The sequence below is a fragment of the Anomaloglossus baeobatrachus genome, chromosome 6 (genome assembly GCF_048569485.1).
Source record: "Anomaloglossus baeobatrachus isolate aAnoBae1 chromosome 6, aAnoBae1.hap1, whole genome shotgun sequence".
Lineage (NCBI taxonomy): Eukaryota > Metazoa > Chordata > Amphibia > Anura > Aromobatidae > Anomaloglossus > Anomaloglossus baeobatrachus.
Genome location: NC_134358.1, coordinates 226,579,123 through 226,596,947, shown reverse-complemented (window position 1 = coordinate 226,596,947; position 17,825 = coordinate 226,579,123). Strand labels below are relative to the sequence as shown.

At 46.6% G+C, this 17,825-nt stretch overlaps 1 protein-coding gene across 1 annotated transcript in view; it reads left to right on the top strand.

Moving 5' to 3' along the window:
• KDM1B (lysine demethylase 1B) overlaps nucleotides 1-17,302 on the top strand; it is a 118,221-nt gene extending 100,919 nt beyond the window's left edge. The window contains exons 19-20 of the mRNA XM_075314705.1: nucleotides 6,976-7,128; nucleotides 16,316-17,302. Coding sequence (XP_075170820.1) covers nucleotides 6,976-7,128; nucleotides 16,316-16,399 — 237 coding nt within the window. The 3' untranslated portion in view covers nucleotides 16,400-17,302. The remainder of the gene's footprint in view (nucleotides 1-6,975; nucleotides 7,129-16,315) is intronic.
• Nucleotides 17,303-17,825: the final 523 nt, after the last annotated feature.

Genomic DNA, 17,825 nt, shown 5'->3' with positions numbered 1-17,825 from the left:
CTGTGTCGGCGGTGCTGTTAAGGTTGATTCCAAGGCTGGAGCCTTACATGCCGCGCTCCTTCACCATCCCTCGGGCTCTGGCTTGAAGTGGGAGCCAGCACGGTTCTCCTTGCTTTGCAGGAGACCGGTCTCCATCCGCAGCCCTTCAGGATCCTGCTGGACGGAGCACTCATCCCCAGGGACTTGGAACCCTGCGTCTCAGCAAGCTAAGTACCTGAGACGTTTATATTCGGGGGGTCCCGGTACTTTATTATGGTGGGAGAGTGTGCTGTGTAACTTTTGTGACATTTCCGACCGGTTCTCTGGCTGTCGCCTGAGAACCGCGCCGATGGTGCCTGCGCGCCGGCCGCATCACTTAAATTTAGGCCCCGGCTTCGCCGGAGGCCTACTTTCGATTTCACTGCCCTCACATGTCAATCATGCAGAGGGACAGTGCGGCTCCGCCCAGCGGCCGTTCGGCACAGGGGAGGGACACTCCTCTCTGAGTACATGTCCCCTCCCCTGTAAATCTCCTTGGCCCTCGAGATCCCGCTCTCAGAGCAGGTCCCGCCCCCTCTCCTCGCTCCGGCGCCATTTTCTCAGCGTTTTTCTCTGGATCAGCGCTGGCTGCAGCATCCCTGCTAAGCTGCTTGGGGGTCCGGGCTGTGGGATCTGGAGGGCACACAAACGGTCTGGTAAGCCACAACCTCCGGTTGTGGACCTTCTTATATACTCTCTGGGGGTCATTCTGGCTCAGAGCCCCCACTTCAGCAGCATCTCTCACACGAGGAGCAAGGCTGTACTCAATATGCACTGCATGTAAGCTCGTGCTGCCTGAACCGAGCACCTATCCACATTGTGATGCCTGCTCTAACCTGACAATGCCTCAGCCTGGAATCGCACCCACAGTGGTCCCTCCGGCTGCTTCGGCTCCGGTGGCTGAACCTCCGGCTTGGGTAGAATCCTTCTCTAGGTCAATCTCCCAGTCTTTTGCCGACTCCATGGGACAGCTGTCCCGGACTTTGCTGAACATGCATCAGCCCCCTTCACAGGGCGCCTCTGCTGCTAGGGCTCTCTCAGCGGAGCTCACAGAGGATTCTTCATCTGGTCCCAGACCCCGTCCTCCTAAAAGGAGACGCAGGGCCCCCTCTCCTTCCTCGTCCCGCGGCTCTGATTCAAGAGCTGACTCGCAGGACGAGGAGGATGCCTTTACTGGGGGCTCGGAGGCTACCTCCATGTGCCCCATTGATCTGTCCGAAAGTGACTCCATGTTAGTGATTTGATTGCATCCATTAATTCTGTACTGGACCTCAATCCGCCAGTATCAGAGGAGCAACCCTCTCTGGCAGAAAAGCACCAGTTTACCTTGCCTAAGAGGACAAGGAGTGTGTTCTTTAACCACTCCAGTTTTCAGGCCACTGTGACCAAGCCTAGGGCCTGTCCTGACAAACGCTTCCCAAAGCGTGGTTCTGATGACCGTTTTCCCTTTCCACCTGAGGTGGTCAAGGAGTGGGCTCATTCACCAAAGGTAGACCCTCCGGTGTCTAGACTCTCAGCCCGGACCGTTGTATCAGTGGCTGATGGCATGTCTCTTAAGGATTCCACTGACCGCCAGGTTGACCTTCTGGCCAAATCTGTATATGAGGTGGCTGGGGCCTCTTTCTCCCCATCTTTTGCAGCAGTGTGGGCTCTCAAAGCCATCTCTGCTTCTCTAGAGGAGATGCATTCCCTCACCAGGGAATCTATGCCCGAAATGGTTGCCTTAACTTCCCAAGCTTCAGCTTTTTCATCCTATGGCATGTCTGCCATGCTGGAGGCTTCTCACCGCACTGCGGTGGCTTCGGCTAATTCCCTCGCTATCCGCAGGATCTTGTGGCTTCGAGAGTGGAAGCTAGATGCTTCTTCAAAGAAGTACCTTGCTGGACTCCCTTTTGCTGGATCCAGGCTATTCGGTGAACAACTGGATGAAATTATTAAGGAAGCTACTGGCGGGAAGAGTACTTCCATGCCACAAACTAAAACCAGGAAACCTGCCCAGGGTAGGAACCAGTCGAGGTTTCATTCCTTTCGTTCCTCCAACTGGTTATCCTCTAAGCCCTCGGCCTCGTCCACTAACTCAGCCAAGGACCAAAAACCCAACTGGCGCACAAAGGCGCGTCCACAAAAGACCGCAGGAGCTGCTGCCACGAAGGCAGCCTCCTCTTGACTATCTGGCCGCGTCAGCAACGTCCTTAGTCGGTGGCAGGCTCTCCCACTTTGGCGACGTGTGGTTTCAACACGTCTCCGATCAGTGGGTGCGGGATATCATCTCCCACGGCTACAGGATAGAATTCTCTTCCAGCCGGCAAAACAGATTTTTTCTCTCAACTCCCCCCTGCTCCAAGGCCGCCGCCTTCTCTCAGGCCGTGGCATCCTTGCAGGCCAACGGAGTAATTGTACAGGCTCCTGCCCGGGAACGGTTCAGAGGTTTCTACTCAAATCTCTTCCTAGTCCCCAAAAAGGACGGTTCCTTCCGGCCCATCCTGGATCTCAAGCTTCTCAACAAGCATGTTCAGGTGAGGCATTTTCGCATGGAGTCTCTGCGATCAGTCATTGCCTCAATGACCCAAGGAGATTTCCTGGCATCCATCGACATCAGAGATGCCTATCTGCATGTGCCAATTGCAGTTTCACACCAGCGTTGGCTACGTTTTGCAACCGGAGAGGAACATTTCCAATTCGTGGCTCTCCCCTTCGGGTTAGCCACCGCCCCTCGAGTATTCACCAAGGTCATGGCAGCAGTGGTTGCGGTTCTGCACCTCCAGGGGTTGGCAGTGATTCCTTACCTGGACGACCTTCTAGTCAAGGCTTCATCCAGCGCAGACTGTCAGCGGAGTGTCTCGCTCACTCTCGCCACTCTAGCCCAATTCGGGTGGCTTGTCAATCTGCCCAAATCCACTCTGACTCCGACCCAGAGGCTCACGTACCTAGGAATGCAGTTCGAGACTCTGCCGGCACTTGTGAAGCTGCCCTTAGTCAAACAGCAGTCCCTCCACCTGGCGGTGCGCTCTCTGCTGAGGCCCCACCGTCATTCCATCAGGCACCTGATGCAGGTGCTGGGTCAGATGGTGGCGTCAATGGAGGCTGTTCCCTTTGCCCAGTTCCATCTGCGTCCTCTGCAGCTGGACATTCTCCGCTGTTGGGACAAGCGGACTTCCTCCTTGCACAGGCTAGTGGCTCTGTCGCCACAGACCAGGGGCTCCCTTCAGTGGTGGCTTCGGCCCCTCTCTGTCTCAGGGACGCTCCTTCCTGGCCCCGTCTTGGGTGATCCTCACCACGGATGCCAGTCTATCCGGCTGGGGAGCGGTATGTCTCCACCACCGAGCACAGGGCACTTGGACTCCGTCCGAATCAGCCCTCTTGATCAATGTGCTGGAAACCAGAGCTGTGCTTCTAGCTCTCCTAGCCTTTCACCACCTTTTGGCGGGCAAGCACATCCGAGTCCAGTCAGACAACGCGACAGCAGTTGCCTACATCAATCACCAAGGCGGGACACGCAGCCGCCTGACAATGTTGGAGGTACAACGCATCCTTCAATGGACGGAGGACTCCAAGTCCACAATATCCGCAGTCCACATCCCAGGCGTGGAAAACTGGGAGGCAGATTATCTCAGCCGTCAAACCGTGGACAGTGGCGAGTGGTCCCTGCATCCGGCAGTGTTTCGGTCAATCTGCCGCAAGTGGGGCAGTCCGGAAGTGGATCTAATGGCATCCCGTCACAACAAGGTTCCGATTTACGTGGCTCGCTCCCACGATCCTCAGGCCTTCGCAGCGGACGCTCTGGTTCAAGACTGGTCCCAGTTTCGTCTGTTCTACGTGTTTCCCCCTCTAGCTCTCTTGCCCAGAGTCCTGCGCAAGATCAGAATGGAGGGCCGTCGGGTCATCCTCATTGCTCCGGACTGGCCCAGGTGAGCTTGGTACCCAGACCTGCTCCATCTGTCCGTAGAGGTGCCGTAGCATCTTCCGGACTGTCCAGACCTTCTCTCACAAGGTCCGTTTTTCCGCCAGAATTCTGCGGCTCTCAGATTGACGGCGTGGCTCTTGAGTCCTGGATCTTGACTGCTTCTGGTATTCCTCCTGAAGTCATTTCCACTATGACTCGGGCACGGAAGTCTTCCTCGGCCAGAATCTATCACAGGACTTGGAAAATGTTCCTGTCCTGGTGTCGCTCTTCCGGCCATCCTCCTTGGCCTTTTCCTTGCCGACCCTTCTGTCCTTTCTACAGTCCGGTCTGCAGCTAGGACTGTCCCTCAATTCTCTCAAGGGACAAGTCTCGGCTCTGTCAGTGCTGTTCCAGCGGCGTATCGCCCGGCTGGCTCAGGTCCGCACCTTCATGCAGGGCGCGTCTCACATCATTCCGCCTTACCGGCGGCCCTTGGATCCCTGGGACCTCAATTTGGTCCTCACGGCCTTGCAGAAACCCCCCTTTGAGCCTCTTAGGGAGGTTTCTTTGTCTCGTCTTTCACAGAAAGTGGTCTTTCTAGTGGCCATAACTTCCCTCAGGAGAGTCTCTGATTTGGCTGCGCTTTCTACGGAGTCACCTTTTTTGGTTTTTCATCAAGACAAGGTGGTTCTCCGTCCGACTCCGGACTTTCTCCCTAAGGTGGTTTCTCCTTTCCACCTTAACCAGGACATTACCCTGCCTTCCTTTTGTCCGGCTCCTGTTCATCGCTTTGAAAAAGCGTTGCATACTCTGGATCTGGTGCGGGCGCTCCGGATCTATGTGTCTCGCACCGCTGCTCTTAGGCGGTGCACCTCTCTTTTTGTGCTAACCACAGGTCGGCGTAAGGGCCTCTCTGCTTCTAAGCCGACCTTAGCCCGTTGGATTAGGTCGACCATTTCCGATGCCTACCAGTGTTCTCAGGTGCCTCCCCCGCCGGGGATCAAGGCACACTCGACCAGAGCTGTCGGTGCCTCTTGGACTTTCAGGCACCAGGCTACAGCTCAGCAGGTCTGTCAGGCTGCCACTTGGACTAGCCTGCATACCTTTTCAAAGCACTACCAAGTGCATGCTCATGCTTCGGCAGATGCGAGCTTGGGCAGACGCATCCTTCAGGCGGCTGTCGCCCATTTGTGAAGTTAGGCTCTGCCTACTTCTCAGTTTTTTTGTTTATTCCCACCCATGGACTGCTTTGAGACGTCCCAATGTCTGGGTCTCCCATAGGAACGATAAAGAAAAAGAGAATTTTGTTAACTTACCGTAAATTCTTTTTCTTATAGTTCCGTATTGGGAGACCCAGCACCCTCCCTGTTGCCAGTTTCTTGTTCCGCGTGTTATCACCGGCTGTTGTCGTGGACAGAGTCTCCGGTTGTTCCGGTTCTTGCTCTGTTTTTACTTGTGGGTGGCTATTCTCCTTCAGCTTTTGCACTAAACTGGCTAGATCTGGTTCTCCAGGGGGTGTATAGGCTCAGAGGGAGGAGCTACACTTTTTAGTGTAGTACTTTGGGTGTATAGCTTCTGCCTCCGGAGGACACACAAAGTACTACACTAAAAAGTGTAGCTCCTCCCTCTGAGCCTATACACCCCCTGGAGAACCAGATCTAGCCAGTTTAGTGCAAAAGCTGAAGGAGAATAGCCACCCACAAGTAAAAACAGAGCAAGAACCGGAACAACCGGAGACTCTGTCCACGAAAACAGCCGGTGATAACACGCGGAACAAGAAACTGCCAACAGGCAACAGGGAGGGTGCTGGGTCTCCCAATACGGAACTATAAGAAAAAGAATTTACGGTAAGTAAACAAAATTCTCTTTTTTTTGATGAACGGAGCCATGTGAGCCGGATCACCAAAAAGAGCTGGACTGCTCATCACTACTGTCTTCTCCTGCTGCTTCACCTACAAAATGATTTTTATGTAACCACTTATTGCTGTGATTGCAAACAAAATGCTGTGATTTGTTTGCAAAGCCATGGCAAAACACCTATTTTGCATCTTCCATATGATATGTTGGAGGCAAGAAAAATGCAAAAGTGTGACCGTCTTAAGACTGGTAAAGTGCATCTACAAAATGGAAGGTCTTGTGGATGGTTCCTGGTATTCAATGGTTACAACTTAACGAGAATGGTAAAAGGAGGACAACAGATGAGCTAGCAATAGGGTTATAGCCCTAGCCGCCAAGGCTCATTGATGTGCAAGTTGAACTTGATACTGGGTTTAATCTTTTTAAACGAGTAAGACGCACATGTAACATCAACAGGAGTACTAATCCAAAGACGGGTTGCAGATGCTGCCAGATAAGAGGTGGTACTCCCTCTCCCCCTGTTGTGGCTGATGTCATGGGACGGGGGAACAAATGTGCAAAAAACTGGAATTACTGCCAACTGTAACATATGTAAACACGTTTACATAGGTATCGCTGTTGGTTTTCAACATTGTGGCATGCATACCTTTTATAACCAGTGTAAGGCCATGTGCCCACGGGACGCTGGTACCTGCGGATATATTCGCAGGTACGGCCGCATGTTTCCCGCAGCTGCCCGCCGGCAGCCGCAGCTATTTTTAGCTGCGAGTTTCCAGCGGAATAGCTGCGGGAAACATGCGGAGATTCACGCGATTTTACCTGCGGACGTCCCGGCCTCTATCTCCATAGCGGAGGGCTGGGATCTCCGCAAGTAAATCCGCATGAATAATTGACATGCAGTTAGGTGCGGCTGAGGGATCTCCGCAGGAGATTCCGCAGCCGCACTTTCCGCAGCGTGGACACAGACACTCCCCATGTCCTATAGGGTAACATGGGGAGTGCCTGTACATGCTAGAACCTGCGGATTTATCTGGAAAATCCAGAAAAATCCGCAGGTTTTCCGTGGCAAACTCCGCAGCAAAAAGCTCCCGTGGGCACATGGCCTAAGATTGGAGGCAGCCTGCACAGCTGAACACTTGTTTGCTAGCCTTTCACTCTTGAATAGAGATTTTATTAACATTGGAAGATTAACGGTGTAAACCTCTTTCCTGATGCAGAATGTACCATCCCCAGTGAAATACTTTGTAACTCGGTGGTCTAAAGACCCTTGGGCACAGATGGCTTACAGTTTTGTCAAGACTGGAGGCAGTGGAGAGGCTTATGACATTCTAGCTGAAGATATTCAAGGAAAAATATTTTTTGCAGGCGAGGTAAGAAATCAAATATTTATAGAGGAGTTCTTCTGCTTGACTTCAAAAGACTAGAAATGTCAAACGAAAAAAAGAACTGAATTGGCAGTACCAGTCAACATAAAGCTTCTTTTTTTTTCCATTAAATCTGAATTTTGTTGCAAAAATGTAAAACCAAATAATGTTTGTTTTTTATAAAAAAAAAAAAAACTAACTATATATTTTTTTAGCAACTTCCATGCTTACTAGTATACAGCAGTGGTTGGCTAAGCCACACCTCTCTTCAGTCAGCGCTCTGCAGCTCTTAGCACTCTGCACTTAAAGGGTTATTCCCATCTCCAAGATCCTATCCCAATATGTAGTAGTTGTAATTATATTAGAAAATACCTCCAACTAGAAGTGTAGTATAGGTCTGATTCGCCATTTTGCTTACCTCATGTGCAGGGCGTTGCAGCTTAGGTACCCATAGTTATGATCACTCATCTAGTGACAGTTAGTTGCTCGTGGTCGTAACCACCTAAGCTACTGTAATGCCCTGCACATAAGGTAAGAGACATAGCTATATTAGGAGAACTATACTACATTTCTTATTGGTGGTATTTGCTAATAATATGATTTATTATTATTATTATTATTATTATTATTATTATTATTATTATTATTATGTCTACTACATATTGAGATAGGATCTTGGAGATGGGAATAAGCCTTTAATGTAAATGTCTGTATGTGAATATTGAGCTTTCCTAAGTCGCTTGCATGGCAGTGCCAGAGTTTCTTTTTAGCACCTATTGAATTGACTGATGGCAAAAGAGTGGTGTGTTTTTACAGCTGCTGTTTCATTATGTTGGCACAATGGTTGGCATTGTTTCTTTGCAGCGCTGGGATCCTGGGTTTAACCTCTTAAGAACGAAGCCAGTTTTGTACTTAATGCCCAGGCCATATTTTGTAATTTTGACCAGTGTCACTTTATAATGTTAGAACTCTGGAACGCTTCAATGGATCCCGGTGATTCTGAGATTGTTTGTTTGTTTTTTTCGTGGCATATTGGGCTTCATGTTAGAGGTAAATTTAGGATGATATTTTTTTTATTTTATTTGTGGATAAATCTGAAATTTGTCAAAAAAATTTAAACTTTTAATTTTTATGCCCATAAACCAGAGAGTTATGTCACCCAAAATAGTTAATAAATAACATTTCCCACTTGTCTACTTTACATCAGCGCAATTTTTGAAACAACATTTTTTGGGGTTAGGAAGTTAAAAGGGTTCAAAGTTCATCAGCAATTTCCCATTTTTTTTCAACAAAATTTTACAAAACCATTTTTTTGGGGACCACATCACATTTGAAGTGACTTTGAGAGGCCTAAGTGACAGAAAATACCCAAAAGTGACCCCACTCTAAAATCTGCACCCCTCAAGGTACTCAGTCACATCAAAGAAGTTTATTAACCCTTCAGGTGCTTCACAGGAACTAAAGTAATGTGGAATGAAAAAAAATAAAAATTAACATTTTACCTAAAAATGTTGCTTTAGCACTAAATTTCTTACTTATTCAAGAGGGAACATCAAAAATTGGACCTCACACTTTGTTACCCACTTTCTTATGAGCGCGCCGATACCCCACATGTGTATAGAAAGTCAACTCTGGCACTCAAAGAACATGAAAAAATAGAGAGATGTTGATGCTTTTGATTCCAATTTTATTCATGCAAAGGTATATTGAAAAAAAATATGAGGTTTCGGCCATACAGTCAGGCCTTTATCAAATTAAATGATCACTGAGAAAACAAAAAGATACAACAATAAGTACAAAATGTTATTTTCACATACATGTAAATCCACTTTTCACAGTGCATGAGACAAAAATTGGCAAATATTCGTTTCCAAAAAACAATGAAAATAAAAGAAATAAATTAAACCTAGGTACACGTTTTGGTGTGAACAATCAATAGTCCAGAGGTTGAGAGCTATTAGTCCTTATTTGACCAAAGTAGAAAGTTTTTATAATGCAAAACAATACATACCACAGGGAACGTATATGATGCTAGAATGGTGAAAATATGTCCACATGTGTTGGCAATGGACATTAGTAATCAACCTAAGGTAAAGAACAAAGTCGTCTGAGACAAATACATATATTCCATATGCATGAGGAGAAACAGGGACCGATGGGTGTAAGATGTAAAACAGAGGATATAAGTCTAAAGGTTTCTGGTGAAATTACCTTTGCTATTGTCTATAGGGTACATCTCTTGTAGACACAACGTTCATTTGAATGCTGTAGCGTAAGGCCCACTAAATGGCATGAAATACAAGGGAAACAAACTGTTATACCGGAACATCCCCCAGAGGGGGTCATCCCAAAGAGATATCTAGCTCTTGTGACTCCATATGGAATAACATATTGAAAAGGGGATATAGGTATATGTATGAGATTACCTTTACTATTATCTATGGATTGAGTCTCTCATGGACATAACGTTCATTGGATTGCTGTAGTATGGGACCCACTGAATTGCGTGAAACACAAAGAAAACAGAGCATATCACCCTGAGACATCTATAGGGGGGGGAGACAAACCAATATGCATAACCCTTGTCACTCACCACAATACGTATCAAGATCAATGTTATGTACTAAAAGATTAAGACTCCCAAGTCCTTGAAACTATGACATACAGTTGGGTCCAGAAATATTTGGACAGTGACACAAGTTTTGTTATTTTAGCTGTTTACAAAAACATGTTCAGAAATACAATTATATATATAATATGGGCTGAAAGTGCACACTCCCAGCTGCAATATGAGAGTTTTTCACATCCAAATCGGAGAAAGGGTTTAGGAATCATAGCTCTGTAATGCATAGCCTCCTCTTTTTCAAGGGACCAAAAGTAATTGGACAAGGGACTCTAAGGGCTGCAATTAACTCTGAAGGCGTCTCCCTCGTTAACCTGTAATCAATGAAGTAGTTAAAAGGTCTGGGGTTGATTACAGGTGTGTGGTTTTGCATTTGGAAGCTGTTGCTGTGACCAGACAACATGCGGTCTAAGGAACTCTCAATTGAGGTGAAGCAGAACATCCTGAGGCTGAAAAAAAAGAAAAAATCCATCAGAGAGATAGCAGACATGCTTGGAGTAGCAAAATCAACAGTCGGGTATATTCTGAGAAAAAAGGAATTGACTGGTGAGCTTGGGAACTCAAAAAGCCCTGGGCGTCCACGGATGACAACAGTGGTGGATGATCGCCGCATACTTTCTTTGGTGAAGAAGAACCCGTTCCCAACATCAACTGAAGTCCAGAACACTCTCAGTGAAGTAGGTGTATCTGTCTCTAAGTCAACAGTAAAGAGAAGACTCCATGAAAGTAAATACAAAGGGTTCACATCTAGATGCAAACCATTCATCAATTCCAAAAATAGATAGGCCAGAGTTAAATTTGCTGAAAAACACCTCATGAAGCCAGCTCAGTTCTGGAAAAGTATTCTATGGACAGATGAGACAAAGATCAACCTGTACCAGAATGATTGGAAGAAAAAAGTTTGAAGAAGAAAGGGAACGGCACATGATCCAAGGCACACCACATCCTCTGTAAAACATGGTGGAGGCAACGTGATGGCATGGGCATGCATGGCTTTCAATGGCACTGGGTCACTTGTGTTTATTGATGACATAACAGCAGACAAGAGTAGCCGGATGAATTCTGAAGTGTACCAGGATATACTTTCAGCCCAGATTCAGCCAAATGCCGCAAAGTTGGTCGGACGGCGCTTCATAGTACAGATGGACAATGACCCCAAGCATACAGCCAAAGCTACCCAGGAGTTCATGAGTGCAAAAAAGTGGGACATTCTGCAATGGCCAAGTCAATCACCAGATCTTAACCCAATTGAGCATGCATTTCACTTGCTCAAATCCAGACTTAAGACGGAAAGACCCACAAACAAGCAAGACCTGAAGGCTGCGGCTGTAAAGGCCTGGCAAAGCATTAAGAAGGAGGAAACCCAGCGTTTGGTGATGTCCATGGGTTCCAGACTTAAGGCAGTGATTGCCTCCAAAGGATTCGCAACAAAATATTGAAAATACAAATATTTTGTTTGGGTTTGGTTTATTTGTCCAATTACTTTTGACCTCCTAAAATGTGGAGTGTTTGTAAAGAAATAGGTACAATTCCTACAATTTCTATCAGATATTTTTGTTCAAACCTTCAAATTAAACGTTACAATCTGCACTTGAATACTGTTGCAGAGGTTTCATTTCAAATCCAATGTGGTGGCATGCAGAGCCCAACTCGGGAAAATTGTGTCACTGTCCAAATATTTCTGGACCTAACTGTATAGAAAGTTTTCACGTATATTTATGTACTCTATGTTCTGGCAGTGATTATTTCAACATATTGGGGGATATGACACCAACCTTATTCCATTGTTAGAGCTTCTATAGGGTATAAAGACCCTGTGTGTACAGCCCCCCTGCAGGGATCTGTAAGATTATGAAAATCAACTGCTAATTGTATCTACCGTTGGAAGTATGACATAGGTAGGCCTAAGCCCTTGCCCATTACCTGAGTATGCAGAATGCAGTGGTGATTCCCGTGGGGATGGAAAGCTGTGCGTGGGGTAGGAGCCTGTGGAGTCCAGAAGTGCTGGTTCGTGTATGGTGGTCGCCATTTAAAGCTAAACGGGGCACGTGAGCAGGAAGTCCTGCTGGTGAAACGCAGCGCCGCCCGTGGAACGCAGCCGCGCGCATGCGCCGGGGCGGGCACCCCGCATGCGCGCCGGTGGACCACAGACGGCGCAGGCGAGGGAAGGACCGTGCGTTCTATTGGTGGAGCGCACCGCTGCACGTGGAACCAGACACGCGCAAGCGCAGGAGCACCCCCCCGGAGGGGAGGGGCACCCCCGCGCACGCGCGCCGACTGGCCACAGACTACTTAAGTGAGTGAACCGCATCGCCCATGGAGCGCAAGCGCGCGCACACACGCGGGGGAACCCTGTAAGGGGAATCCCGAATGCGCCCGCGCCCCACAGATGGCGCTGGGACGTGGGAGGAGTGGCTCCGTGCATGGCAGACGCGAGCGCGGGCACGGGGCCATAATGATCCCTGCGGCGGCGCGCGCATGCGCACACACACTGGGTATGTGAAATAGGAGAATCCGTGAACGCTGGTAGCATGATGGTGTGATTCCGTGACGACGTTTATTGTGCCTAAAAGAGATGAGAATGATTAGACCAAGTATAAACTTGCAACGATATTAATACATAGCTTTATTATAAGAACCCTATAAGATACCCCACATGTGGTCAGAAACCTTTGTTTGGGCAAATGGGAGGGCTTGGAACGAAAGGGGCAATATTTTAATTTTGGAAAGCAAATTTGGCTGAAACAGATTGCAGGCACCATGTTGCATTTACACATCCCCTAAGGTACCTAAACAGCAGAAACGCCATTTTGGAAACTAGACCCCTTAAGGCTTCTATCTAGGGGTATAGTGAGCATTTTGTATCCACGAGTACTTCACAGAATTTGATAAGCTCAGGTTGCCATATTGAAAATTTTCATTTTTTTTTCCACAAAAATGTTGATTTAGCATCACATTTCTCACTTTTTCAAGAGGCAACAACAAAACGTGGACTTCACAGATTGTTATCCAATTTCTTGTGAGCGCAGGGATAACTCACATGTGGCCAAAAAACCTGTTTGGATAAATGGGAGGGCTTGGAATGGAAGGAGCACCATTTGAATTTTGGAAAAGTTGAAATAAATTGCGCGCACCATGTCACATTAGCAGGGCTTCTTGGGTACTTATACATCAGAAACCCCGCCACAAGTGACCCCATTTTGGAAACTGGACCCCTCAAGGATTTTATTCAGGAGTATAGTAACCATTTTGAATCCACAAGGTACTTCACAAAAATGTTGCTGTAGCAACAATATTCTCCCTGTTAGGCTGTGTGGCCATGATCCAGCGACCCGGCGTCTAGTACACAGTGTCAGCCTTCCTGCAGATATGTGAGTGTTGTCCACTGGAGAACGCAGCTGCCCATGCCCACGATTTGGGTTCAGGCTGCTGTGGACTTTAGCTCTACTCTACCTGCAGAGAACACTCTTGTCTCCGCAGCATAAATTGACATGCTGAGGCTCGGGAAGCTGCACCACAGGTCGGTTTATGCTGCGGAGAAAAGAAGCACAGTGGGCACGGGATTTCTAAAAATCCTTCCTCTGTGCTTCTACTGCACAACGCAGCGTTATGGATGCAGGGAAAACACACCGCGTCCAAAACGCTGCAAACCTTGATTGTGGGCACACAGCGTAAAATGCTACAATGGATGAATGGATAGATGTCAAACATATATAACATCCCACCCCCTGCATATTCTAAGCTGGCGCCCTTTAGTGCCTTTCATGTAGCACTAAAGGGTGCCCATCTTTGTAATTAGCCCCCCCCCCCAAAAATTAAAAAGTAAAATAAATGACGTGGGGTCCCCCCAATTTTTGATAGCCAGCTAGGGTAAAGCAGACAGCTGTAGCCTGCAAACCACAGCTGACAGCTTCATCTTGTGTGGTGATCAATTTGGAGGGCTCCCTAAGCTGTTTTTTTTTTTTTTTTTTTATTTATTTATAAATAAATAATTAAACGTGGGATCCCCCCCATATTAGATCACCAGCAAAGGTGAAGCTGACAGCTGGGGTCTGGTATTCTCAGTGTGGGAAGAGCCATGGTTATTGGACTCTTCCCAGCCTAAAAATAGCAGGCCGCAGCCGCCCCAGAAGTGGCGTATCCATTAGATGCGCCAATCCTGGCGCTGCGCCCCCAACTCATCCCGTTGCCCTGGTGCGGTGGCAAACTGGGTAATATATGGGGTTGATACCAGATGTGTAATGTCACCTGGCATCAAGCCCAGCAATTAGTGATGTCACGGTGTCTATTTGATACCAGACATAACTAATTGACAGTAATAAAAAAATTGACAAAAAAAAAAATTTGAAAAAACACTCCCCAAAACATTCCCTCTTTCACCAATTTATTGAAAAGAAAAAAAAAAACTGGTCCCCTGTAATCCATTTTGGAAGTCCCACGACGATTCTGGACCTTCTAGAATATGGGGACACGCTCAGGGAACGTATCCCCCATTTTCTGGGAGTGCAGACCCTCCACTTGAGGAGAATGGGTGCAAAGAATCTGCACCTACCCTCCCCGGGTCACAGTTGCAGTGTCTGTGCAGCCAGCACAGCTCCACAGCTCACACTGAACACAGGAAGCTGGCTGACAGCCGCTCTTGCGCATGTGACCAGCGTGCACTGTGAAGGAGGGATCGTGGTGGATGAAGGCTGTAAAAGGTACGGGGGACACCGAGGGGAATAGGGGGTGACCTGGCAGGGCCTGGGGAGCAGTTTTCTGTTGCATGTGTCATGGCACATGCGACAGAAATCAGAGGAAATGGGTAAATGCGGCCGGCACGCTGCTGTGCGTGCCGCCATCTTGGATTTTCGGGAGGGGGTTGGGGGTCGGGGGGGCACTTTGGCGACAATGGGGGACCGTGGAGGACACTTATCTCTCATCTGACATGTTTGATCATGCCAGATGGGAGATAAATCATTTTTTACCGGCGCTGTCATTTACTGTAACGTGATCATCAGTATACAGTGTATACCAGTGATCATGTGAGCGGGGACCCGAAAAACCGGCCTGCAATCATGATCTCCAGGGTCTCAGCTACCCCCGGTAGCTGAAACTCCGGAGATTTTCTGACTCTGGGGGGCGTTATACCCTTTTTTCCGACTGCCGTAAAAAAGCGGCGGATCGGAAGAAGTAAGCGGGCTTTACATGCTGCGATATCGGTACAGATATCGCTAGCGTGGGTACCCGCCCCCATCTTTTGTGTGACACGGGCAAATCGCTGCCCGTGCCGCACATCGCCCAGACCCGTCCCACGTACTTACCTGCCAGGCGACGTCACTGTGACCAGCGAACCGCCTCCTTTCTAAGGGGGCGGTTCGTTCAGCATCACAGCTGCGTCACTGAACCGCCGCCCAATAGAAGCGGAGGGGCGGAGATGAGCGGGATGTAACATCCTGCCCACCACCTTCCTTCCGCATAGCGGCCGGGAGGCAGGTAAGGAGAGCTTCCTCGTTCCTGCGGTGTCACACGGAGCGATGTGTGCTGCCGCAGGAACGAGGAACAACTTCCTTACTGCTGCAGTAACGATATTTGAGAATGGACTACCATGTCACCGATGAGCGATTTTGCACGTTTTTGCGACGATGCAAAATCGCTCATAGGTGTCAAACGCAACGGCATCGCTAATGCGGCCGGATGTGCGTCACCAATTCCGTGACCCCCAACGACTTCGCATTAGCGATGTCGTAGCGTGTAAAACCCCCTGTATTCTTATTTACCGCCGTTAAAAGGCGTATCGGCGGTCGTTAAGGGGTTAAATTCCACCAAGGACAACATCTGCAAGGAGTTTGTATGTTCTCCCTGTGTTTGCGTGGGTTTCCTCTGCGTAGTCCGCTTTCCTCCCACACTCCAAAGACATACAGGTAGACTGTGATGATGATGACTGTAAAGAACTGTGGAATTAATGGCGCTATTTAAACAAAGCATAATACATATATAATCTTATTCACATGTAGCTGTAATGCAAAGGTTAATTACTGTATTCAAATGTCCAAAACAAGGAATAAGAAAAATCTGTGAAATATTCCTTTTGTAAATTATACAGCTTTTCCTGATCTAGTGTGTTGAGACGTCATGTGACCTCATCGTCCAGTGACTGTAGACTTTGTGATCCAATGATTAACCTTGGCACTGAAATAGTTGAGGCTCACAAATTTAAAGTGATAGCTATAGGCTCGAAAAGTCCGCGCAGGGCTGTCATAAACTAATCCTATTAAGGGAGATTTGTCTTTTGAGATGAAAATACTAATGTTAGCCTATTGAGGCATATAGTGCGATCCTCATAGCTTTTGATTCTTCTGGGAGACATTCTCTATTTAATTTGCTTTTATAAAATACTTTCTGTCTGGCAATACCAGCTGAGTGCCAAGGCTGGCTCAAAAAGTGAATATCTTCCTTCGAATACAAATTAAAACAAAAGTTAATAAAGATAACAGAAAAAGTGATTAAAAAAAATAAAGATTTTATATATAATATATATATTTTAATTCTCTATTCATCAAATATCTGGTGTTTTTGTCATTTTTACAGGCCACGAATCGACATTTTCCACAGACTGTCACTGGAGCCTACTTAAGTGGGGTGCGAGAAGCAAGCAAAATTGCCGCTTTTTAACGCAAACTTCCCTTTTTCTTTATCCACTCTTTATACGGCTTTCAGGCGAAAAAGTTTGAACTATCTGTATTTCAGAGCAATTATGTTTGTGTCAGGATGTGTTTGGTATCCTCCATGGTCGGAAGCCTGTTTGATCACACTACATTTTTCAGTACAGTTGAAAGGTATACAAACAAACATACTGGTCAGACATCTGACAAAAGGACACTTTTTTTGTGTTGGCGGTTAGAAGAACCAAGAATACGCTAGACCAAGTGCAATGTGAACATCACCTTATCCCTATCATGGTTGTATATTAAAACCGTTAATTAAAAACTAAAACCTGTAAACATACAATCCAAAGTGTCTAAGACGCCTGATAATTGTACACTTAGAAAAAAACTCACAGGTTACTTCTAAGTTATTGTATTGTTTTTTTCTTTTTTTTTTTTGTTGTTGTAAATTTAAGGGGTAGCGCATACCTTCCACTTAATCTAGCTGAAAGATGTAACTGCCCTTTTAGGTACTCTCTCTAAGGCAGTCCTCCAAAGAGAATATAGCTAGGAAGTAAAATATTTAAGATTCTTCTCTATCATGAACATATCCTAGGAAGACCAGATTATCAAACATTGGCCTTATAAGTGCAAGTCGCTAGATTTCGCATACCCTTTAAATGTCTTATAATTTAATTTTGTAGTATCTATATAATTTAAGCTGACAGATTTCATAAGTGTAATTTTATGTTTTTGGGTAACAGAAATGTATATTTTGTAAATACAACTTTTTCATTTACAAATTCCTACTTTTTTTTTATTATTATTAATGTTATAAAAGCAGTTTGTGAACCCTAATTTTACATTTCTGAAGATGGTATCCTAAGTTGGATATATTGGAAAATAAAAAAAAAACATGTTACCATTTTAAGAGTTCGTCTATTTATTAGAAGTCAACATCCATTAACTTACCAATAACCTTCATATGTAAATTCCCAACCATTATAAGGGAATTCCATTATAAAGGTTGCTGATAAGTTAACCGTGCTATGGTGTAGATCAGTGTTACCCAACTCCAGTCCTCAGGAGCAAACAACAGGGCATATTTTCAGGATTTCCTTAGTATTCCAAGGTGATCATTTAATTTCATGCATAGATGACTAAACCAACCCATGTGCAATGCTAAGGAAATCCTGAAAACCTGCACTGTTGGTGGCTCTTGAGGACTGGAGTTGAGGGACACTGGTGTAGATAAATCTCCGGAAATGAAAATCTCCAAGATGCATTACTATTTTTGACATTATTTTGGGTACGGCACCAAAAACCTCTTCGGCACATTAGTAATATCTAGAAACGTATGCTGATGCTAACAAACTTTCTCTTTAAAAGAAACTTAAAAAAAAAAAAATCATCTCACCTTTCCATCATGTACAAGAAATAAGCAGTGCCCATGT